Raw genomic sequence first — 26737 nt, forward strand, 5'->3', positions numbered from 1 at the left:
TAGTTAGATCAGTTGTGAAAACTCTGGTTGGATCAGTTGTGAAAACTGGTTGGATCAGTTGTGGAAACTGGCTGGATCAGTTGTGGAAGCTATAGCTGGATAAGTTTTGGAAAGTATAGTGGGATTAGTTGTGGAAACTATAGTTGGATCAGTTGTGGAAATTATGGTGGGATCAGTTGTGGAAACTATAGCTGGATGAGTTATGGAAAATATGGTGGTATCAGCTGTGGATACTGTGACTGGATCAGTATTGGAAACTATAGTTGGATCATGTGGAAACTTTAGCTGGATTAGTTGTGGAAACTTTAGTTGGATCAGTTATGGAAAACATAATTAGATCAGTTGTGGAAACTATATTTGGATCAGTTATAGAAACCATAGTTAGATCAGTTGTGGAAACGATAGCTGGATCAGAGCAAAAACTAAAACGTGAAATTTTTTGGATTTTCATATGACAACTGATATGACAGAAGTAAATTAAGCTATGGCAGTGATTTAATTTTATTTGAAACCAATATATAAAGAAACATAGCTTACTACTATTATATGTACAGAATAACCTGACCTGCTGGCATACACAAGACAGAATGGAGATTGGTGGCTTTGGAGTGCAACATAATCCTGTAAATTACAGGTTTATTTAAAAATAATAATTCTGTATGTACCTAACAATACCATTTAAAGAATCTTTCTCAAAAGTAAGAAAAAACATGATAATAACTGAAAAACTAACATGGAGAAATAATTATAATTTTAAGATTTCTACATATACAGTGCCATGTGAATTAAATGATGGCAATTCTGCCAGTTGTCTGCAGGAATCATGCAGGTATGAAGTAGTGGAAACGTTTATTAACATACAACCAAGACAGTCCTAACTATATCTAACTGAACCACATGACTGTCAGATTATGGTATTTCCTGACATGACAATAAGTCTTATTCTATGTATCAAAACCATACATGAAATCTGAGTTTTCCAGGCTGGCAAAATTCAGTTCAAAGATGATTACTTCATGACAGCATATGTAGTCATCTTGAGAGCTTTAAAAATTCCTCAGGCCCTCATCCCCTTCATGATAATTAACACTGTATCACATCAACTTGTAGCTAGAGTCAAGACATCACCAATTTCATGTGTGACATCACTGCACAATCGTTATCATTACAGTGTTCTGCAAGGTTGCACTTCAAATATCTGAGAAGCTGTAATGCAATATGAGGGGTTTTCATTGCTTTTACATGTTAATGACAGTATGCATCACCTAAAACAATGCATGTAATGAAAGCTAACAGTCAATAACTTCCTCCACCTTATTACAATATATACTTAATCACTGTGCTTCACCAGTGAACTCACTCAATCTCGGCTTTTATGTTACACATCCAAGCATGCCCATTGCTCACGCTGATCCTCGCACTGCATAGGCACCATTCATCTCAGCTGACTCCCAATTACCCATCCACTAGTGATCGAATCTTTGTTTCTGCCTCCCGAATGGCAGCAGAATAGTGGGAAGATGATTCTTCAGCTTCAACAAGACTATTCCTTTTCCTCACTAGCCTGTCGAGATCCTGTCTCTCCTTTACAAGATCTTCAAGCACTTTCCTTGGCTCTGAACTCTTGCCAGGCCCCATGCCCTTCTTCCATCTCACTCTCTCATTGCTCTCCATTTTTGCTGGTTCCATTCCACAGTGCATGTCAGAGTTTTGCCTTAGTTCTGACCCCTTAACTTGGTCCCTGCCTTTCTCTCCAGCATCATATACAGTGTGGTTTTCCTCTTTGTACTTCAAACGTTTATTAGGCTGTTGGTGGACATAATATGGCTGTGGTGAAGACCTTTCCATCTCCAATCTAGAAACAAGACAATATGATAGTAAAATTGATAGTCACTGGATAAATCTCTGAGCATCATGTTAGGGCAGTAAAATATGTATGCTACACATACTGTGCTAATGAGATACCAGTGATCACAGGAATACATATATAGCCACAACTAGGGACGTTTTTGTCCTTGATATGTTGGCTACAAAAAGAAATACATGTATCTTACTTTCCTGCCTCAGGATCTCCAACTATGAGGCTGCTGCAGCACTCATGAAGTTGGCTATGTCCACAGGGTAGAACCACTGGCAGTGAAGAGCAATGATACGTATATATCTACCTACTCTCACATATGGAACTTGCATCTTGGGCATGAGATGTCTTGTGGTAGTAAATTGGTGTTATGTTAGATATGGGTGGTGTCCAAAATACAGACAAGAAAGTGTAACTCAATTATGCTGGGGGAGTTTAATTTCAGATGTGTGCATGTCTGATGGAACCGAGTTTAAGACTTGGTTGAAAGAGCAGCTGTTTAGTGTTTGTCTACTCATTACTGTATGTACACCTAGTCCTCATTTTATACGGGATCATTATATGCAATTTCACCATTATGCAAGAAACCTACTTAAACCAGTTCCTTTTACTGTGTGGTTAGAATTAGCTCTCGTGTGTCCTAACTAACCAATGAAAAACAGTCACTCCCTTCCTTTATAGAAATTTACCTGCAATACCATTCATTCCATCTGCTTTGCCACTTTTTTTCATCTGAAGTTTTCATCACCTCTTCTTCTTTCACCACACCACTTGCCATGACTCTCTTACTTTGTTTGCCTCACTGACACACACCTAACACTTGCCACTCTATCATCTTATACATTCAATAATCCTGCAAGCTACTCACTCCATCTCTTCTTTACCTAATCTCTCTCTATTACAAATTCCCCCATATGCCCCCTTAACCAATTTTCCCACTCCCTTAGATTTATTCACTCTCACTCTGCATCTTATATGCCAATGGTTTGGCATTAATTTTTCCCAGATATTCTTTGCTAAACAAGGGATTTTCATAGAGAGATGTATCATATGATTTCATTGATACTGTTTAGTTCTTAACAGATACTAAAATTGTATATCCTTTCTGAGGTTAATTTTCTCCCTGAATTCATGTCTGTCTCTCTCTCTCAGCAAAAGAAAGAGAAACAAGCAACATGTCTTACCTCAAGTCATTAGCATGGCAGACAGGGGAAGTCTTAAGGTGATGCACTTGGCCAATGGACTGCACCCACTGTAGCTTGTAATACTTCTTCCTCCTCAATGCTGCTGATAACTGTTCTGCTAAGTATTCCTGCAAGAACCATATTGTTACTAAGAGCCAAGTTTAGACCAACTTTTTTAGGCTTCCACACAGGACACATTTTCATAATGTGAACATAGATACACAGTTTTCTGTATGTGTAAATCTAATTAAGATGTATGTGCACACAAAAAGATTCTGTTATTCTCCACAAAAAGAAAAGGAAAATTTGTGTTAAGTTAATGAAGACTGGCAAGTGAAGTAAGTGTAGAATACACAAGAGGGTGAAATTCCCTCATTAATAGTAAAATCCTGCCTTGGGTAAGTTCTCTTACATCTCACTTCTGTACATTACCCTACACTACACCCCCACTATCTGTACAGTACCCTACACTACTACCCCACTATCTTTTTTAATGTTAGCTGAGATGGCATGTGCAGCTGTTTCTCGCATCAGCTAGGTAGCACCAGGAAAGAGACAAAGAATGGCCCATCCACTCATATACACACATATATACATAAATGTACATATACATATATACACCTGTACATAAACATACTTGCTTGCCTTCGTCCATTGCTGGTGCTACCCTGCCTCACAGGAAACAACATCGCTACCCCCTGCTTCAGTGAGGAGGCGCCAAGAAAATAGACAAAAAAGGCCATTCACACTCAATCTCTAGCTGTCTTGTGTAATGCATCAAAACTACAGCTCCCTATCCACATCCAGGCCCCACAGACCTTTCCATGGTTTACCCCAGATGCTTCACATGCCCTGGTTCAGTCCAGTGGCAGCACGTCGACCCCAGTTTACCACATCATTCCAATGCATTTTATTCCTTGCACACACACACATACCCATATGTACAGGCCCCGATTGCTCAAAATCTTTTTCACTCCATCCTTCCACCTTCAATTTGGTCTCCTACTTCTACTTATTCCCTCCAGCTTTGACACATGATCCTCTTTGTCAATCTTTCCTCACTCATTCTCTCCATATGTCCAAAACATTTCAACACACCCTCTTCTACTCTCTCAACAACACTTTTTATTTCCACACATCTCTCTTACACTTTCATTACTTACTTGATCAACTTGGTTTCTACCCAAGTCCCGTTAACAGCAGAATGTACCAATTTGACTTACTTTATCTCTTTTGAGATTTTCAATTTCTTGCATCTTCACTTGACCTCCAAGCTGTGCTGCCTCAGCAGTATCACCAGCAGCTCGACTTGCTGCTTCCAATTCTCTCACCTATACACGAAAAAGAAATTAACCTATCTGTTAGATAACGGGTCCTACAAATGTACACTTTCTGCTGAACACAGTATTTTTTTGTCAGACATTTTCTAAATACAGTCAAATGTGGTTACCAAACAATATGTGTTCAACACTAAACTTACCTAGAAATGTAAATCTAATGACAATAATAAATTTCTACCCCTTATCAGTATGGTTTGTACATCAGGTTATGGTTCACCATGATCTCCGTGCTGAAGTACTTACACAGTATATGATCAGTTTTATTTTGATAATGATAGTGTACGTAAAACAAAGCTTATCTTACTGTGGTTTGTAATGCAGTACACTCTGACAATGGCAGAGCATGCAAAATACAGTTTACGTTACTGTGGTATGTAATGCTGTACACTTGTATCAGTCATCCTACTTTCACCCATCAGCACTTCTGGTTCTTACTAACCCTCTGTAAACCAGCTGTTTATCTTTATATATATTATTTATTTATTATACTTGATCACCGTTTCCCACATCAGCAAGGCAGCACCAGGAAACAAATGAAGAATGGCCCGTCCACACATATACACACACACAGTCTCTAGCTGTCATGTGTAGTGCACTGAAACCACAGCTCCCTATCCACATCCAGGCCCCACAGACCTTTCCAATGGTTCCAACATTCAAACATTAATGGAATGTGCATTATCATAAGTATCACTCCTTATAGGAGATAGTAGCTGATAGCCAGCCACCGACCAGGGATGTATATTAGCAGTACTATCCATCTGGGTATTGGAAGGGTTAGTGGAACTGTATAGTGAACCAGCACTTCAGTAGCTGTCAAGTTGGTCTCCTTTGACACAGGTAACTGTTTTTTCTTTCTGCCTCAAACAAATCTGGACTGCTGGCATTCTGTCAACAAATAAGCAATCTTTCCTTATCACACATAACAACACGTAACTCACAAAACTCATTCTTCGTAACTAGATTTTCCTACAGTGAGTGCTATGCCCGAGTCCTAGCCGTGCCTTTTGGCAAAATGGTAGGAGTCATATATAGAAGCAGTAGGTTGAAACATTAGACAGGAACATTTGGAAAAAATAGCAGATAGGGACAGCTAGGAGCATTCGGTAGAAGTAGCAGGGTGGAACATTAGGTAGAAATATTTGGCAGGAACATTAGGTAGGAACCTCTGAAAACACTGTGCTAGAGTTACCCTTTGCCACTGGTCTGTTAAGGGTGAGGCACTAAAGGCTAAGAAGTGGCACTTAAGTTCACCAGTTACGAAGACTTTTGCTGTAACCACCCACAAGAGGGAGTTCCCAAAGAGAACAGTTGCAAAGATACTGATAGATCACTCAAATAATAACTAAGCAATGTTCATATCTGAGGGTGACTAATGTTCATACTTTACTGGAAGGTGGACTGCTTCTATAATTTCTGTGAGTACCAATGAACTCCAGCTGCAGGGAGTTTTGTCTAACCTGTCTTTGCAGATGTCTCTGTATCATTTTCTCATGGGCCAGTTGTTCTCGTAACTCTCTTGTTTCCTGGGATTCTCTTACTTTCTTTGATCTTTTCTCTACTTTTCTTAACATCCTTTCCCTTCCATGTAATTCATGTTCTTTCCTCTCAACTTCTTCTTGTAACATTCTCACCTGTAATGTTAAAAGTCATATTAAGTTCACCAATGAGTATTAAATTAAAGCAGTGGTAGACTCCATATCAGTCAAATTATCAGAGGTATCTATAGCATAAGACTGTCATTATCAATATTACCATTTCCCTTTTACTTAATTAGTATGGAAATACAACCCTTAGAAATGAAGGCCTGTTTGTATGCATGAATTAACATAATCTGTGCTTTGTTTGTGCAGAGGTGACCTTGTTGGTTGAATACCCACACAACCTTTCAATGATTTAAAAAAGAATCTACAAGGTGGTAAACAGGCACTAACTAGTGAGATACTACTGCCTGGGTATTGGGAGGTATAGAAGTGCAGGAGAGGAAGCCAGCATCACAGTGGCTGTCATATTTCCCTGCTCTGGCCCAGATGCCTGTCTTTCTTGTTTCACATACATGTGGGTTAATGGAACTTAATCCAAACACACAAACTTTCACTTCATCTATAACATAGCACTTGACAACATGTTATGCACATGATTCTATATTCTTCATCAAAAGTTTCCAATGTCCCTGGGAATTAGGGAGAAAGAAAACTACCCATGCATTTCCTGTGAGTTGTTCTAACAGGTGGCTAATAGGAGCAAGAGTAAGGGCCTACAACCCTCCTTTCCTTGTATTCCCTCTTTCCAAAAGATGGATCAAAGCAAAGAGCCTAATAAGAAAGTTTTCCTGAAAGCTAAAGCTGAGAAGTCAGTCTGAATATGCATGACTGTAACCAGTACAGAGGAGAGAAAGAGGTGTTGTTTAATGGCTCTAACCAAGACTGAAGAGAAAGAGAAGTGTTATGTTTAGGGAAAACCACGATCAGTGGGAAGGGAAAAAATGCTTTGGGAATGTTCAAAGGGGGGTGAAGAATGGAGTTAGTGTGAGGGCAAGGGTAAAGGAAAGGGTGGTACTACCAATGAAGGTGGAACGTGGAGATATGTTAATAAGAATAAAGAAATAAGTTCCAGATTGATGTGGGTAAGAATTAGTGTTGAATAAGAGAGGTAAGAATTGGTGTTGAATAAGAGAGGAAGAGAATTGTGAGTGCCTTTGCACCTGGTAGCCAAAATAGTGAAGAACAGAAAGATTCTTTTTAGAGGAGCTGTGCAAGTGCTTGGGTCATTTTGAAGCAAAGCATTGGGTACTCAAGGTAGGTGATCTGAATGCAAGAGTGGTAACTAAGGGTATGAATGGGAGGGTATCTTCGCTGAGTGAGAATGAGAAAAAGCTCGTCAAGTTGTCCTCAAAAAGAACACATGATAGAGAATATCTGGTCCAACAAAAATGATGCAAACATAAGCATACATGGGTGAGTTGAAGGGGGTCACAGAGCAAAGAAGATGCTAGATGTGAATATGCTAAGAGGGGCAGCAGACAGGATGATTTATCATTCCTTAGAAGAATTGCTTGAGAGAGTTTGTACGGCAAAGGCTTTACAAAGAGAGGAGATGACGTGTGGGAAGAAGGTGATGAGAGTGAGTGAATGTGGAAAAGAGGCTTGAGTGCACAGATATGAAGAAAGACTGAGTAAAAAGTGGCATAATGTCAGAGCAAATAAAATGAAGGAGTGATAGGTACTTTGGGAGGAAGAGCTTATGTATGTGGGTGAAGTTCATGGTACGCAGAAATTGGGATGTGCATGGATAGTGAGTGGAGGGATGGAGGTGTTTTGTTCTTTATAAATTTCATGATTTCTTGATCATGCAGCACCTAACATTACACAGTGATACAGAATGACAAGAGGAAGGTCATGGATGAGGGAGAAGTTATGACATGAGGACAATCATGGGGGATGGGATGTACCCTCCATCTAAAGTGCTGTTCAGTATAAGTTTCCACATTTCTCAATCAGCACCTAACTTGACACAGTTAAACAGGGTCACATTTAACTCCTTAACACCTCTATGAGGAAATTTGCACATTGTTTTATGCCTCAATTTCAAGGATGTACACCATGCCAAGCTGGGTGATGGCTGAGGTAGCATAAAGACATTTTCACCCTACAGTCAGTCATCCTCCAGCCACGCCAATAAGAGCATATTTACTTGAGTTTTCTTTGAAGAAGAGTAGTGGCTTTCAGCTAAATCTAAAGGACCTGGCATGTGATTCTGAATTATTTGACGATGATAATCTGTCTTTAGGTTGTGTGGGGAGTGATTTTCTGGCTATCTATAACCTCTGATGCCCATTCGCTCGAGGAACTTACATCAGGGGATGTCCACAGCAAAAACATTCTCCACTTATCACTAGCCTTACATGCCTCCCTCACATACATCATTCCATGTACTCTTCCACCATTTCTCTCCAGTATTCTTCCACCCTTTTTGCCCAGTCACAGGTGGTCTTCCTCTCACACCAACCCCTTTAATTGTACTATCATACATTCTCCTTGTAAACTCTCAGTTTTGCATTCTTTCCACATGGACAAACCATCTCAAAGTATTATGTTTCAGCCACACTACCACTCCACAATTCATTCCCTTTGCATTCCCTGCCATACCACATCTCTCATACACCCCTTCATTTCTTTCATCGCTCCATCATCACACCGCATACTCTTCTCAAATAGCTCATTTCCACAGCCTGGATTTTAAGAATAATTATCCTTTCAGCATTAAAAGTTGACCAAGATGTTGAGGTAAGAGAAAGTTTTCAGGTAGGAGTAGAGGCATTGCTGCCAGCACCCACCTGATCTTGATGATATTGGATCTGATTGGTGGGCCTGGTGATTTAAAAATTGTTCGGTTATGTTGTTACAAAAAAATTGCTACTAAATGACAATAATTATAACAAGAAAAGACTGATTGTATTAGAGAATAAGACACATTATTGTGAGCACATGAGGCCATTCCTAATTTGTTCCCGGTGTTACCTTGCTTTCATAGAAGACAATGAAAGAGCAAGAAAAAACACTAAGATTAAAGTATATCACAAAACAGAATTCAACTTCCAAAGAAAGATACATAAGGAGTCACACATCAAAGCTAAGAAAATACAAAATCAACAATTCATAGCAAACACCACAAGGAACCCCACAACATGCTCCTTACCTTCTCTTCCCGTAGAGCAATATTCTTCTCTTTGACAGTTACATTTGCAAGAGCTTCAGTGAGTCGTCGATGAAGAGTATCACACTGGTCAAGGCGCCGCTGTAACTGTGCCTCCATGGTGCTAATTCTAGCTTGCCACTCAGATGCTAAATGGTGTTGCAGTTCAGCCTCACGAGCACTCCACTACAAAAAGAGGGATGATTACTAAGACAAGCTGTTTACCAAGAAAATTATTGACACCTAATACTGTAATGCATTCACACAATCCAAAACACCAAACACTTAGGACTCACCACATGTACACACTGGTGACCACATGTAACAACCACCCCCTTCTCCTTGTCCCCTCAACTTCTAACACATACATCCTCTTTGTCAACCTCTCATCACTCATTCCCTTCTTATGTCCAAACCATTTCAATACACCCTCTTCAGCTCTCTTAACCACACTCTATGACCTCACCTCTTTCTTACCCTTACCTTACTCAATAAAACCACCTCACGCCACATACTGTCCTGAAATATCTAATTTCCGACACATCCATCCTCGTCTGCACATCCCCATTTATAGCCCAATGGCTTACAACTGTACAACATTGCTGGGAATATTATACATTCAAACATACCCATTTTTGCCTTCCCAGATAATAACCACTCTTTCCACACAATTTTCAATTCTCCAGAACCTTAACTCACTCATCTATGACTTAACTTCTGCTTCTATTTGCTGTCATGTCCACTCCCAGGTATCTAACCCTAACTTTTCTAATCTCTCTTTTTAAACCAGGTACTCCCAGTTGCCAGTTCTTTTTTAGATATAACTCCAGAAGTTGCTCACTATTTCTATTCAGCTTACTAGCTACATGTCCTTAAATTATATCCTCAACTACTACATTACCCATTGTAGCATTCAAATCACCCATCACAAATACATGATCTCTCACATCATAATTGCTGACACACTCACTCAGCTGCTCCCAAAACATTAACTTGTCCCTATCATTCTTGTGGCTGGGTGCATTAGCACTAATAATCAACCATATCTCATACTACACTTTCATTTTTACTCAAGACAATCTGGAGCCCCCACCTTACACTCATTCACACCTTCCCACAACTTTCAGCTGAAGTGCTGCCTCTTTCTCAGCTCTTGCCCTCAAGCTAACCCCTCACTTTACCCCTGGGAAATTCTTCAATCATTCTCCTTTATCTTCGAGCCTTGTTTCACTCAGAGCTAGAAGAACACTGAGGTTCCTTTCCTAAAACATACAACATATCTCATTTCTCTTCTCATTTTGGTAATATTCATACAGGCTCCTTCCCTCAAAAATACTACCTATCTCTCTTTTATTCACATCTTGGTTACATCCAAACATGTTGAGACACCTCAGTCTGAGCCTTCAAGGAGGATGAGCACTCCTTGCTTGGTTCTGTTTTATGATTTAAATATTTTGCAGAGACCACACTTACTACACTTTATACTTCTACTTTTGTAGCGTCTTGCAAAACAAAACTCAACAATGGAAATCAATGAAAAACTCTTACCTGCTTCCAAAAGAAACGCTGTTGGTTTTCCTTCCATGTCTCAACTTCCATAGCTGCCTCATACATGAGACTCTTCCGCTGGTGACGCCACCTGCCAGGCAGGTCCCTCTGCTTGTGTCTCCTCCTTTTTACTTTGTATCTGTTCTGTTCTCCCTCTTGGGTGTAAACACCAACACCATCATCCTGATTTGACCACGCTATGGTATACTCCTCCTCAGAATCAGTCACTCCACCAGATGATGAGGAAGAGGAGAGGTAGTCTACCATAAGTACAGAGCTTCCATTATCAAAATTTTCCTTTACCATTGGAGGATAATGGATACTAGAACCTTCATGATCAGCTGATATGGAAAGTTGTATGGTACCTCCTAAAACTGGTTTCTTTGCTGGAGACCAAACTAAGGGGTTCATCATTACTGGAACTAGTGGGAAATTTCCCTCTATGGTAAGTGGTGTTTCTGGTGTCAAAGAATCTACTGCCTCAAATGATGACAAGTTTATGGAACTGGTTGCCAAGCAGACATCTCCAATAAGAAGGTGAATAGGGAGTTCAGGATGCTGCTTAAAGTATGTAGAAACACTGTGGAATGTGGAACACACTTTCCCAGCTGCTCGTTCAGCCAAAAATTGTGGATTAATAAGATCCTTTATAGGGTCAGTGTAGACAATGTGACCCAGAAGGGAATAACAGAAACGCATCTTGTCAGTCTCAGCTACTTCAAAATCCTTTGGAAAAACCTGAAGTGAAAATGTCTATGTAAGTATGTAAAAAAACAAAAAACATCAAAATGCAGGAAGTTAGCAGAGAAAGAGAAGAAATGTGAGAGGAAGCAATGGGACAATGGTACCAAAACAAGCAAAATTGGATAAAAATGGACAGGAATAAAGCTGGGTTCACAGTCTAATTAAACTAAAAGAGATGTTCAGGAGTGCAGATGACATACTATGAAAGGTAAACCAAACTGAAAGGAAAAAATGAAATATCACAAGAATATAACATTCTAAAGAGAGGTTGAATACTGAAACCAAGTACAGAGAAGTATATGTACTGTACATACTTGTGTATAGTTAAGTTTTTAAGACCATATATTTAGGCTTAAAATTAGGGGGTCAACCCATACATGGGTAATAGTTTCATTATGTTGAAATTCATGCATGAAGGGAAGGACTACGAGCAACTTTTAGCTTCAGACATGAAAAATATTTACCAGTTACTGCTAGTAAACAATGGAAATGTAAAATATGTACCAACTGGTAATTAAACATGCCAAAACATTGTATTATATACAAACATATCAAGTTTCTGGAAAATAAGGAGCAAAACAATAAGAGTACAAACACAATTTCAACATATGGTAATACTAAAGGCTGCTTAGGAAGGGTCAGTACAAAGGTAAAACCTCCACAACCTGGGCTCTGCCATATCAGGTAGATGGTGCCTGTTTTTCAAATCATTTTCAATTAAAAAACTGTTACATCACAGGTATATTTTACCTTAACTGTGCCGGAATGAATATATTCTCAGATATAAACAGTAGTTTTAATAAAATATGATGCATTCCAGAGTAAAATAGGATAAAATACATGATGAAAACAAAACTTTACCTAACCTTCCGATGTTCAAGAGATGTTACTCATTTTCATAATAGTTTTCAATTAAAATACTGTTATATCACTACAATATTCTGTTCACACCATGCTTGATATAATACATTCTTGAAAATGTATTATTTTTGCTGAAATGATGTACATATTACAGTGAAAAGTGGGATAGAATAATGATAAAAACAATCGAGTTTCTTTCGTTGTTCAAAAGATGTTATTGTAATCATTTTTCCAATTATTTTCAGCTAAAAACTGTTGCATTACAATAATATTCTATCCTAACTGACTTGAATAAATACTTGAATGGAAATATACAATATTTTTGCTGAAACTATGCATATTTTGGTGTAAAGTGCCGTAATAATAAATGCTAAACAATTTGCCTTCGCGCTTGGTGTTTCAGGCTCAACAAACCTCAGTTTATAAGATGTAGAGTGTTTTCTAATGAGGATTTTCTGAAATGAGTTTTATATGCCATTAAATATGGAGCCATTACCCTCAAAGGGTCAACCTATACACAAAGCATATCATAAATTAATGATTTCTTGGTCAAAAATCAAGGGTCGACCTATACAGGAGGTAGACTTATAGATGAGTACATACAGTAATTCATTAAATGGTTTAGTATTATCAACAGGAGCAATTGCTGCTTAAGGGAGTGCTGGAGCCCACTTTAATGAAAAGGTAAGTATAGCAGGATAGCTGGTATAGTGCATGTACCAAACATAATATTTTCAAAAATTAAATATGAAATTTTGTAAATAGCTCATAAGCTAAAAGATAACATCCTAAGGTGGTAAAGAAATATTGGAAGAGTGTGAGAATGACAGAGAGATCTACTTGAAAGTGGCAGGCAAGAAAACATTGAAATGTAAATGTATCAGCAAAGACAAAGGGTGATGGATAAATAGAATTATGGAAAGGGTCTGCATGTACCAATCTACTGTACTTAAGAAAATGGCGAATTGGTATACAGATACATGCAATATATGAAAATCTGGGTTTTCTTCTTCCAAATCAATTAAGTGTCAACCCAGGAACAAGAAAATTAAAACAAATGAGAATTTGATGGTTTTCCACACACATTAAATTGTTTTAGGGAATCACTGAATATTAACATGTTAACTCATGATACTATATTAAATAAACATGCAACAGACCCTACATTTGAAAATTATAGGCTTATTTTAAAGATAAACAATATCTTTAATAAAATGAATGATAATGAAATGAACATCATGTCATTATTCATAATAAAAATGTAATGTCATTATTTATGAGTATAATGTAATTATTATTATGACTATAATGTGTCATCATCTACAATGAAAGTAAAGTGTCATTATATATAATGAGTGGAATGTGTCATTATTATTATATTTTTTTATTATACTTTGTCGCTGTCTCCCGTGTTTGCGAGGTAGCGCAAGGAAACAGACGAAAGAAATGGCCCCCCCCCCCCATACACATGTATATACATATGTCCACACACGCAAATATACACACCTACACAGCTTTCCATGGTTTACCCCAGATGCTTCACATGCCTTGATTCAATCCACTGACAGCACGTCAACCCCGGTATACCACATCGCTCCAATTTACTCTATTCCTTGCCCTCCTTTCACCCTCCTGCATGTTCAGGCCCCGATCACACAAAATCTTTTTCACTCCATCTTTCCACCTCCAATTTGGTCTCCCTCTTCTCCTCGTTCCCTCCACCTCCGACACAACCGACACATATATCCTCTTGGTCAATCTTTCCTCACTCATTCTCTCCATGTGCCCAAACCACTTCAAAACACCCTCTTCTGCTCTCTCAACCACGCTCTTTTTATTTCCACACATCTCTCTTACCCTTACGTTACTCACTCGATCAAACCACCTCACACCACACATTGTCCTCAAACATCTCATTTCCAGCACATCCATCCTCCTGCGCACAACTCTATCCATAGCCCACGCCTCGCAACCATACAACATTGTTGGAACCACTATTCCCTCAAACATACCCATTTTTGCTTTCCGAGATAATGTTCTCGACTTCCACACATTTTTCAAGGCCCCCAGAATTTTCGCCCCCTCCCCCACCCTATGATCCACTTCCGCTTCCATGTTTCCATCCGCTGCCAGATCCACTCCCAGATATCTAAAACACTTCACTTCCTCCAGTTTTTCTCCATTCTCCATTATATATGAGTGTAATATCAATGCTTATAATGAGTATAATGTTTCATTAAAAATGTTGTGTACATGTGTCATTAGAATGTGATGTGCCATTATTCATAATGAGAGTGTCTTGTAGTCTATAATAACAGTGTAATGCATCATTATTTATAATGAAAACAATATGTTATTATACTGAAAATTTAAAGTGTCATTATTAATAATATGTAATCATTTATGAGTCTACTGTGCCATTATCTAATATGAAAGTAATGTGTCATTATTTATAATGAATGTAATGTGTCATTACTTATAATGAATGTAATGTGTTATTATTTATAATGAGAATGTAATGTGTCATGTGAAACATCTGAGGTAAACCATGGAAAGGTCTGTGGGGTCTGAATGTGGATAGGGGACTGTGGTTTCGGTCCATTGCACATAACAGCCAGATAATTGATGCGAGTGAATGACAAAACGGCGATATATACATATGATACAGAATTACAATGAAAAAAAGCAACTATAAGTTAAATTATCCTTAAGAAAGTAACAAAACTACAACATACCTCATCCAAGTTTTTGGCATATACTATTGTAACAGAAAAGTGGAACATCTTCTCATCAGGTTCACCAACAGGACCAATCTGAAAGAAGCCACCATTCTGATTCAACCTTGGAATTATCTGTGTTGAATCTGTGCTCATTCTACTTTTGCCACCTGCTGTGTTGGAGGTGCTGGGAATGGCAAGTGCTAAATTGCTGCTGCTTGTATGTTGTGCAAATTTGTGCCCATTTTCTCTTACAATGCTAGATGATCCTTGTGTATCACACCTTTTATTTGCTTTTCTGAGACCATTGTTATCATTGGAATAGGGCTGAGAAACTCTTCTACTAATGTCAGTGGGGTGAGATTGGGTAAAATCCTTTCTAACATTAACAGGATGGTGCTGAGGAATGCTTGTTGCACTGACAGATACAGCATTATTAGAACTGTGGGTGACATCTGACAGCCTCCTGTAATTGCTACATATGTCAAAACCTTCTCTATTCAAAATTTTCTGTGGGTCATCACTGTCCTCCTTTTCATGACCATATTCTTGAGTTATATAACATTCCTTCACTTCTCTAGTCTTGTCCTCCATCCAGTGTGATCCAACTGATCTTCTTGAATAACTAGAATTGTTAATAGTTTTCTTCTCTGCCACTCGCATGGCACAGTCTTCAACCACAACTTTTACTTCTTCTTCCCTGGAGGATGAAAGTTTCTGTTTTCCATTAGAATCAGATCTGACTTTACCATCACTGAATTTACTATTTATTCTTGAGTCAGAAGAAAGAACTTTAACCCTCTGCCCTGACTTTATAGAGTTTTCTTTATTAATAACATCTGGTTGTTGTGGTGATGCATGGTGAGAATCCACATCCATGTCAAGGGCACTTTTGTTGTCAGTCTCTGCACAATTGCTATCATCATTCACAGTCATAACTTCATCTTTCTGAAACAGAAGCAAAAAATCAACTCAACACTATAATACATTTCCAACAAAATACCTAGCATCATGAATCATTCTTCATTATATCTTCTGGAAATACATTATCAGTGAAAATGTAGATGGCCAACATGCAATGACCTTGAAATGATGAGACAAAGTAGCAAAATCAATAAAATACTAGTATTCGTGGTTATCTGTAAAATTTTTTTTTTTTTTTTTTTTTTTTTTTTATACTTTGTCGCTGTCTCCCGCGTTTGCGAGGTAGCGCAAGGAAACAGACGAAAGAAATGCCCCCCCCCCCATACACATGTACATACACACGTCCACACACGCAAATATACATACCTACACAGCTTTCCATGGTTTACTTCAGACGCTTCACATGCCTTGCTTCAATCCACTGACAGCACGTCAACCCCTGTATACCACATGACTCCAATTCACTCTATTTCTTGCCCTCCTTTCACCCTCCTGCATGTTCAGGCCCCGATCACACAAAATCTTTTTCACTCCATCTTTCCACCTCCAATTTGGTCTCCCTCTTCTCCTCGTTCCCTCCACCTCCGACACATATATCCTCTTGGTCAATCTCTCCTCACTCATTCTCTCCATGTGCCCAAACCATTTCAAAACACCCTCTTCTGCTCTCTCAACCACGCTCTTTTTATTTCCACACATCTCTCTTACCCTTACGTTACTTACTCGATCAAACCACCTCACACCACACATTGTCCTCAAACATCTCATTTCCAGCACATCCATCCTCCTGCGCACATCTCTATCCATAGCCCACGCCTCGCAACCATACAACATTGTTGGAACCACTATTCCCTCAAACATACCCATTTTTGCTTTCCGAGATAGTGTTCTCGACTTCCACACATTTTTCAAGGCTCCCAAAATTTTCGCCCCCTCCCCCACCCTATGATCCACTTCCGCTTCCATGGTTCCATCCGCTGACAGATCCACTCCCAGATATCTAAAACACTTCACTTCCTCCAGTTTTTCTCCATTCAAACTCACCTCCCAATTGACTTGACCCTCACCCCTACTGTACCTAATAACCTTGCTCTTATTCACATTTACTCTCAACTTTCTTCTTCCACACACTTTACCAAACTCAGTCACCAGCTTCTGCAGTTTCTCACATGAATCAGCCACCAGCGCTGTATCATCAGCGAACAACAACTGACTCACTTCCCAAGCTCTCTCATCCCCAACAGACTTCATACTTGCCCCTCTTTCCAGGACTCTTGCATTGGAATTTATTAAGAAAGGGGGTGACTGTATTGTTGACTGGTTGGTAAGGTTATTTAATGTATGTATGACTCATGGTGAGGTGCCTGAGGATTGGCGGAATGCGTGCATAGTGCCATTGTACAAAGGCAAAGGGGATAAGAGTGAGTGCTCAAATTACAGAGGTATAAGTTTGTTGAGTATTCCTGGTAAATTATATGGGAGGGTATTGATTGAGAGGGTGAAGGCATGTACAGAGCATCAGATTGGGGAAGAGCAGTGCGGTTTCAGAAGTGGTAGAGGATGTGTGGATCAGGTGTTTGCTTTGAAGAATGTATGTGAGAAATACTTAGAAAAGCAAATGGATTTGTATGTAGCATTTATGGATCTGGAGAAGGCATATGATAGAGTTGATAGAGATGCTCTGTGGAAGGTATTAAGAATATATGGTGTGGGAGGCAAGTTGTTAGAAGCAGTGAAAAGTTTTTATCGAGGATGTAAGGCATGTGTACGTGTAGGAAGAGAGGAAAGTGATTGGTTCTCAGTGAATGTAGGTTTGCGGCAGGGGTGTGTGATGTCTCCATGGTTGTTTAATTTGTTTATGGATGGGGTTGTAAGGGAGGTAAATGCAAGAGAATCTGTAAAATATGTACTCATATTCTACAGCCTGCAGAATTTTCTGGTGAGTTTTTGATTAAGATATTCTTTATAGTATTGTTATTGCTGAAGGCTACATTTACATTACAGGATTTAAGCACAATGGAAAGTAATATAAAATTATCACTAAAAGGGAGAAGTAAAAGATTCTTGGTATCAAGGGGAAGTTTAGGTTTAACTCTACAGAATAATTTCTTTGCCAACTTGAGGGATTTATCAATGAAAGATCTAAGATACTTTAACTCGAGTCCAATAGAATGTAACTTCTCAAACTCATTATCAATAAACTCTGGACTGCATATACATAATGCCCTATGAAACATCAACTAGAATGATGATAGCTTAACTGTCATGTTTACAGAATACCTTGTAAAAATTTTAATATATTTTATGTTGGCAAACTGGTAAGGATCTTGATTTCAAGACTTATGCAACATGAATATAGTATAAGAAAAGGACAAGAAGCAGATGCTTTGTTTAATCATGTTAAAATTTATGACCACTGTACTGACTGTTGCAATGCTAATTCAGTTATCAACTGTAACTCCTTTACCATGAAATATATCACTGAATATTCTATTATTAAGTACAAAAAGAATTATAACAGTAATATTAGTAAATGTGAATAAGAGCAAGGTTATTAGGTACAGTAGGGTTGAGGGTCAAGTCAATTGGGAGGTGAGTTTGAATGGAGAAAAACTGGAGGAAGTGAAGTGTTTTAGATATCTGGGAGTGGATCTGGCAGCGGATGGAACCATGGAAGCAGAAGTGGATCATAGGATGGGGGAGGGGGCGAAAATTCTGGGAGCCTTGAAGAATGTGTGGAAGTCGAGAACATTATCTCGGAAAGCAAAAATGGGTATGTTTGAAGGAATAGTGGTTCCAACAATGTTGTATGGTTGCGAGGCGTGGGCTATGGATAGAGTTGTGCGCAGGAGGATGGATGTGCTGGAAATGAGATGTTTGAGGACAATGTGTGGTGTGAGGTGGTTTAATCAAGTAAGTAACGTAAGAGTAAGAGAGATGTGTGGAAATAAAAAGAGCGTGGTTGAGATAGCAGAAGAGGGTGTTTTGAAATGGTTTGGGCACATGGAGAGAATGAGTGAGGAAAGATTGACCAAGAGGATATATGTGTCGGAGGTGGAGGGAACGAGGAGAAGAGGGAGACCAAATTGGAGGTGGAAAGATGGAGTGAAAAAGATTTTGTGTGATCGGGACCTGAACATGCAGGAGGGTGAAAGGAGGGCAAGGAATAGAGTGAATTGGAGCGATGTGGTATACCGAGGTTGACGTGCTGTCAGTGGATTGAATCAAGGCATGTGAAGCGTCTGGGGTAAACCATGGAAAGCTGTGTAGGTATGTATATTTGCGTGTGTGGACGTATGTATATACATGTGTATGGGGGTGGGTTGGGCCATTTCTTTCGTCTGTTTCTTTGCGCTACCTCGCAAACGCGGGAGACAGCGACAAAGCAAAAAAAAAAAAAAAAAAAAATTAGCGAATATATATACAAAATCCCTGGGGATAGGGGAGAAAGAATACTTCCCACGTATTCCCTGCGTGTCGTAGAAGGCGACTAAAAGGGGAGGGAGCGGGGGGCTGGAAATCCTCCCCTCTCGTTTTTTTTTTAATTTTCCAAAAGAAGGAACAGAGAATTGGGCCAGGTGAGGGTATTCCCTCAAGGCCCAGTCCTCTGTTCTTAACGCTACCTCGCTAATGCGGGAAATGGCGAATAGTTTGAAAGAAAGAAAGAATATACAAACTGGATAACTTTTTAGTAGGCAAAATTAGTAAGCAGTTCCCTTTCCCATTATGTGGTCCACATAATAAAAATTTTATAACAGGTATGATGCCAGACCCAAACATCACCATCTGGTAATGCTTCTTTACCAATGGAGTCTTGGCTACGTCTATTCCTTGTATATCAAATGACTGTTCTCATTCTTATATCTCCCCTAACAATGTGATCATCACATGAAAGTGCACTTGGGAACACTGAGTTTCAATTTCCTTGTGGTTTTATGCATATACTGCAGTTAAAACTTGAAATTAGTCTGAACTAGTTTTAGCTCGTGAAAACCTGAGATGTCAAGATATAAAGGTTAGGTTAGATTAGGTTACATCAAGAGAACTAACCTAACCTAACCTAATCTTTATAATCATAATATTTCAGGGTTTAACTGGTTGCAACTAGTTCTGACTAATTTGTAAACAGTTCCCTTTCCCATCCACATAATAAAAATTTAATGACTGGCATGATGCCAGACCCGAACACCACCATCCGGTAACACTTGTTTACCGATGGTGTCTTAGCTATGTCTCTTCATTGTTTATCTACTGACTGTTCTCATTCTTGAATATCCCCTGACAATGGGATCTTTCACGAAAGTGCACTTGGGAACTTATACTTCATTTTCCTCATGGTTTTATGCACATATTGTAGTCAAAACCCAAAATTAGTCAGAACTAGTTTTAACTAGTGAAAACCCAAAATGTCAAAATCATAAAGATTAGGTTAGGTTGAGGGAACTTGCCTAATCTAACCTGGCTAAGAAATGTACTCTCCTTTGAATATGGAGAGTTGCATCCCCCTTTTAATATGGAGAGCTAACTTCATTTATATGAGTCATTTATACAGGCCTTTTCTCAAAACAAAACTTTCAATGTAAATAAAGGGCACCAGTAAATAGCACTACAGGATCTGGATGTAGTATGTAAAAGGGATGACAGAATTACCTTATGGAAGGTGTTAAGGGTTTATGGAGAAATGGAAAGGATGTTTTTAGGAGAATACAGCATGTGTGCCAGTAGGAAGGGAGAAAAGACAGTGGTTCTCTGTGAATGTGGGTCTGCACTAACAATGCATGATGTCACAGTTGTCATTTAATATGTTTATGGACAAGGTAGTGAGGAAGATAGCTGTTGGGCTCTTGAAGCAAGGGAAGGGTCTGCAGTATGCTGGAAGAAGGGGAATGTAAGGTGGTGCTGTTCACAGAGAACACAACTCTGGTGGCAGACTCCCAAAAGAAACACTAAAGGTAGGTAATGAACATAATAAACATAATACTGTAGTAATGATACCTTAGTGGTGGATGCACTAGGCAAGACATTGAGACACAGCAACAGGCTTGGAGACAACTTGTGTCGAGTTGTTGGTCCACCCAACAACTTATGCCATTTTGGATCAATCTGTAAAAATAGAATTAACCTCATTAGTACTCTTAATAACAATATGATCAATCAGTCATGAGTAATATAAAAATGAATGCACAATTAACAGATGTAAATAAAAACTACCTATCATTTTATAATCCAGTTGTTTCATGTTATATGTAGTGGTTCTCACTGCAAAGACTTGTATTAATATACTTTCTCTGCTTCTGAAATTGAAGTAGGGGACATAGATGACTGAGAAAAATACATCTTAAGGAGGTTGTTAAGCTTTCATATGTGGCATGTGCTGATAGAAGGCCCATCAAATGCTCACTTTTATGAATGGCAGGGACAACAAACTGGTAAAGAGGAGGATTGAGGCAGAAGGGCGAGTGTTTTACGAGGAGCTAAGTAATTGCATCAACAATTTTGATGCAATGAATCGTGTATCTATGGTAGGATATATAAATGTTAAAGTGTGATGTGGCAGTTGAGGGTATAATTGAAGAGCACGGGCTTCCCATTGTAAATGTAAATGGTGAATAGCTCGTTGGCTTATGCACTGAAAAAGAAGTGGTGATTAGATATACTTGATGTAAAAAAGGTACATACTTAAGTATATGTAGGTGAGTGGGATTAATGCTGAATATAAAGGTGAACTTAGGGGATACTGCCTGTTATCAATAAATTTGTCCTGCACACTTTAATAAACTATCTGATGAAAGATGATTATCATTGCAAATCTACTTTGGGATTTCTAAAGCAACCAAATGAACTGTATATCAATTAATTTGATACAGTACAGTGTTCTAAAATCAAACTCACATTTATTCCCTTCACAGCAGTGGACAGTGGCAGCACTATGTAGCCTATCATCTGATGATTCTCATGGTTGTCTACAGCGTGACATTCAACACGTACTGGCACTCGAGCACGTTTGTACCTGCAACCAACAATGATATTTGGACTAAACTATGTGGTGGAAAGGGAGCGGTGAGGGATGTCATGGTGGGTACTTTATGTTAATGTGGGTACCGCAGACTAAGCAAGTCCCTAGAAAAGGCATACATCCACCCATCATAGTCATTATGGGTTACTAGGGCCTCCTGGCAACTTCAGTAACTTAACTGTTGTTTGGTTAGCCATCCATGTCCAGCCAACAAAGCCTTCAATGAATACAGATTTCAACTTATGCAGAGAAATTATATGTGAAGATCACATATCACAATGCAAAAGTAGACTGACATCCATAGAACTGGAAGGGTTAATGTGCAAAATACAATTACAGCAAAACGTTAAAAAGGATGGGATTGGTCACTGGTATTCAGTATGCAGCGTACACCTGTCAACTCCTTACCTATGCAGTTATGTCTCTTTTCCAACAAAGTAAAACTCATATTTTTCAGGCTGTTTAAAATATGACATTCCATTCATTTTGAGTTTTGTGTAATATGCATACCTTTAATGAACGTTGTAAACCCCATATTTACTTTTCTGTCTTTTGTGATTTTCTGTTAGCAAACCAATCATCTTTGGTTACTATGAATGACTGTAATGTAACAAATAAGAGGAGTAATGAAAAAGCCTATCACTATGGAGAAGTAATTCTACTGTGGAAACAATGAAAATCTAGATTTAAGAATTACAAGATGCTCTGCCTCTTAGTAACAATGATTAGAGATGTGTCTAGGCCTGACAACTGTAAAATATCAAGATTTCAACAAGTCATGTAACAGCCTCCAAGGAATTTAATACTAACTTGCGAAGGGTTGCAGTGTTGAGATTCCATGATATCTCTTGTCGAAACTTTGGTTCTGTGGTTAGAGGTACTGGATCAGTGGCCAGTACGAGTCCATCAAGGCGAGCTGTTACCACTACAGTCCATCCCTCCCTTGGTTGAATGCCTTCTCCTGCAAATATCATATACACCAAAATATTTAACTGAACCCATGAATGTAGTACTACTATTTCAGATGAACAAACTAAATTTTTCACTAATTTGAAAGTTTGTTAAGCAATACACATTACTATGTCAAATTCCCAGAGTGCATGTAAAAGCTGATACAAAAAAAAATCGAGAAAAAAATCACATAACTACACCAATAAGCATCTGAGAGAAACTATCTGACGCCCATCATACTCATGGTTTTCCCAAGTACTGCATACTATCAATACACACATTAAGAATAAACATTCAGAGGAACAAAATATATGAAAAGATGTACCAATCACACTGCTGACTGTCTATGGTGCAGCACCACTGGGGTACACTGCGGACTGTTTACAGCGCAGCACCAGAGGGGTACACTGCTGACTGTCCATGGTGCAGCACCAGAGGGGTACACTGCTGACTGTTTACAGCGCAGCACCAGAGGGGTACACTGCTGACTGTCTAGAGTTCACCACAAGTCTTAATAGTAGCACCAACTTTCACTGTCTTTTTATTCTTAACTATGAGGATATATTAGACAGCTGAATGACTCTTCAGTATTGTGCCATGGTGGTTTTGAGGTTATCGTTGCCAACAATTAAACTACTGGTTTGTGTACAATCCCCAGTGTGTGGGCTGATTGTGCACAGCTCTCTCTGATATTCATCCTCCCTCAAGCTAGGGGTAAAGCACAGGGCAAGGGTTAACCCAGATGTGTCCACCTCTGGGCCACACTCGCTGACAGGTCACTATGCATACCAAGGCCTGTTTCTTCATTAGGCATTACCTTGGTATCTTGCCATCAAGAACAGTCTGAATAGGGAAAGGCTCATGGAATAAATTTCATATCTAACTCCATCATTTCTCCATCACTTTTCTGGGAGATCTATGTCTTAACTTCTGCATTATGCAAAGGATTTCATTTTGTAGAGAGACAAAAATCAAAGACCTTGTTTTCCTTCCATACTGAAGTAATTGCGAGTCATCTGGAACTCAGCGGGTTAATTATATTCTTTTTCTTTATAGAGGTTACACAAACACTGCTGTTCACCAAATATTTTCCCTTATTTTTATATATATATATATATATATATATATATATTTATCCCTGGGGATAGGGGAGAAAGAATACTTCCCACGTATTCCCTGCATGTCGTAGAAGGCGACTAAAAGGGAAGGGAGCGGGGGGCTGGAAATCCTCCCCTCTCGTTTTTTTTAATTTTCCAAAAGAAGGGACAGAGAAGGGGGCCCTTTGAGGATATTCCCTCAAAGGTCCAGTCCTTTGTTCTTAACGCAACCTCGCTAATGCGGGAAATGGCGAATAGTATGAAAGAAAGAAAGAATATATATATATTTTTTGCCGGTCTCCCGCGTTTGCGAGGTAGCGCAAGGAAACAGACGAAAGAAATGGCCCAACCCACCCCCATACACATGTATATACATACGTCCACACACGCAAATATACATACCTACACAGCTTTCCATGGTTTACCCCAGACGCTTCACATGCCCTGATTCAATCCACTGACAGCATGTCAACCCCGGTATACCACATCGATCCAATTCACTCTATTCCTTGCCCTCCTTTCACCCTCCTGCATGTTCAGGCCCCAATCACACAAAATCTTTTTCACTCCATCTTTCCACCTCCAATTTGGTCTCCCACTTCTCCTCGTTCCCTCCACCTCCGACACATATATCCTCTTGGTCAATCTTTCCTCACTCATTCTCTCCATGTGCCCAAACCATTTCAAAACACCCTCTTCTGCTCTCTCAACCACGCTCTTTTTATTTCCACACATCTCTCTTACCCTTACGTTACTTACTCGATCAAACCACCTCACACCACACATTGTCCTCAAACATCTCATTTCCAGCACATCCATCCTCCTGCGCACAACTCTATCCATAGCCCATGCCTCGCAACCATACAACATTGTTGGAACCACTATTCCTTCAAACATACCCATTTTTGCTTTCCGAGATAATGTTCTCGACTTCCACACATTCTTCAAGGCTCCCAGAATTTTCACCCCCTCCCCCACCCTATGATCCACTTCCGCTTCCATGGTTCCATCCGCTGCCAGATCCACTCCCAGATATCTAAAACACTTTACTTCCTCCAGTTTTTCTCCATTCAAACTTACCTCCCAATTGACTTGACCCTCAACCCCCACTGTACCTAATAACCTTGCTCTTATTCACATTTACTCTTAACTTTCTTCTTTCACACACTTTACCAAACTCAGTCACCAGCTTCTGCAGTTTCTCACATGAATCAGCCACCAGCGCTATATCATCAGCGAACAACAACTGACACTTCCCAAGCTCTCTCATCCCCAACAGACTTCATACTTGCCCCTCTTTCCAAAACTCTTGCATTCACCTCCCTAACAACCCCATCCATAAACAAATATATATATATATATATATATATATATATATATATATATATATATATATACTCTTACTTGTGGACAGGCACTTTGTTGTCCATTTCTTAAGGTATCATCATTTTGAAGCAGAATGACTCCTGACCAATGTTAGTTACATGGCGGTACAGAAGTGGTACTGTAGCACACAACCATGGCGGTACAGAAGTAGTACTGTAGCACAACCATGGCTTGTAAAATAAAGAAATGATGAGGATGAAGGGAAGACGCGGGTAAGGGAACTCACCCTCATACACTGACAACACCAACATTAGTTCCTCCTGCATCTTGCTGCCTCCTGCCCTCCTCCTGCCAACTCTTGATAATAAAGACAACACTGATGGCTTCCTCCCCAGCTCTGCTTTCCTCCTGACAACATCTAACACTACACACACATCTGATGGCTTCTCCCTTTAGGGACAACCATAGTTTGTTTACGTTCAGAATTCGAGTCCATTATGGAAAGTACAGAAAAGTTTCCATAACGCGTCACGTAAAATACACAACAATCCTTCCTTATGTTTCGGCCAAGAGATGGCAGTAGTAATTAATATGTACGCCGTCGTCTTTTATATGTTTATATTACAAAACTAACTGATTCTCCCTCCTTAGCAAGGTAGTAATGTCATGAACAAGTGAATAGCCTTATTTTCAAACATTCAATGTCTGCTTACCATGTTTACAGTATAAAAGCAGTCAAACTCGAGAATATTGCATGGTTCACCTTGACCTCCCACTAACAACACTTGAACCCCATAAACCCCAGTTCATTTTGTACCAAGCATGCCTCTCCCCTTACTGAATTTTCAGGATACGATAGCTTGAAGCTTCCTTCACTTCACTCTAACTCCATGTCCTCAGTCGGCCCCTTCTTCTTCTCAAGTCTCTCTCTTTCCCCTTCCTCATAATTTTCCCCTTCCCCTTGTTTTCATGTCTCAATCTCGCCTTTCTGCTTATTTTCCCCACTTTTGGAAAATAGTCCCCAGGCCCAACACCTTGGGCCATAGCAAGATGAATGGAAAGCCTGACCAACCAGTCAACACATTGTCACCCCCTACCATGAAAAACAACTGCAATACCATCCACTCAGCACCCAGGGGAGACAGGCATGGTTCATTGTCCAGGGGAGACAGGCATGGTACATTGTCCAGGGGAGACAGGCATGGTACAACACCCAGGGGAGACAGGGATGGTTCAACACCCAGGGAAGATATGCATGGTACAACACCTAGGGGAGACATGTGTAGTACAACACCCAGGGGAGACAGGCATGGTACAACACCAATGGAAAATAGGCATGGTACAACCCAGGTAAGATGGGCATGGTACAACACCCAAGGAAAATAGGCATGGTACAACGCCCAGGAGAGACAGGCGTGCTACAACACCCAGGGGAGACACAGACTAATGGAAGATGTCTCTTAACATCCTTGTGAG

The 26737-nt window shown here is 39.5% G+C and overlaps 1 protein-coding gene across 1 annotated transcript; it reads right to left on the bottom strand.

The window, feature by feature from the left end:
- Positions 1-338: 338 nt before the first annotated feature.
- LOC139758720 (uncharacterized) lies at positions 339-25750 on the bottom strand. The gene is made up of 11 exons (XM_071680410.1): positions 25548-25750; positions 22698-22848; positions 21764-21881; positions 20867-20974; positions 14966-15895; positions 10626-11363; positions 9081-9263; positions 5843-6016; positions 4266-4373; positions 3043-3170; positions 339-1855 (listed from the first exon to the last, which is right to left on the bottom strand). The coding sequence occupies exons 1-11, from the start codon at positions 25585-25587 to the stop codon at positions 1456-1458; spliced, it is 3078 nt and encodes a 1025-aa protein (XP_071536511.1). The 5' UTR covers positions 25588-25750; the 3' UTR covers positions 339-1455.
- Positions 25751-26737: the final 987 nt, after the last annotated feature.

This window comes from Panulirus ornatus, chromosome 31, assembly GCF_036320965.1.
Source record: "Panulirus ornatus isolate Po-2019 chromosome 31, ASM3632096v1, whole genome shotgun sequence".
NCBI lineage: Eukaryota > Metazoa > Arthropoda > Malacostraca > Decapoda > Palinuridae > Panulirus > Panulirus ornatus.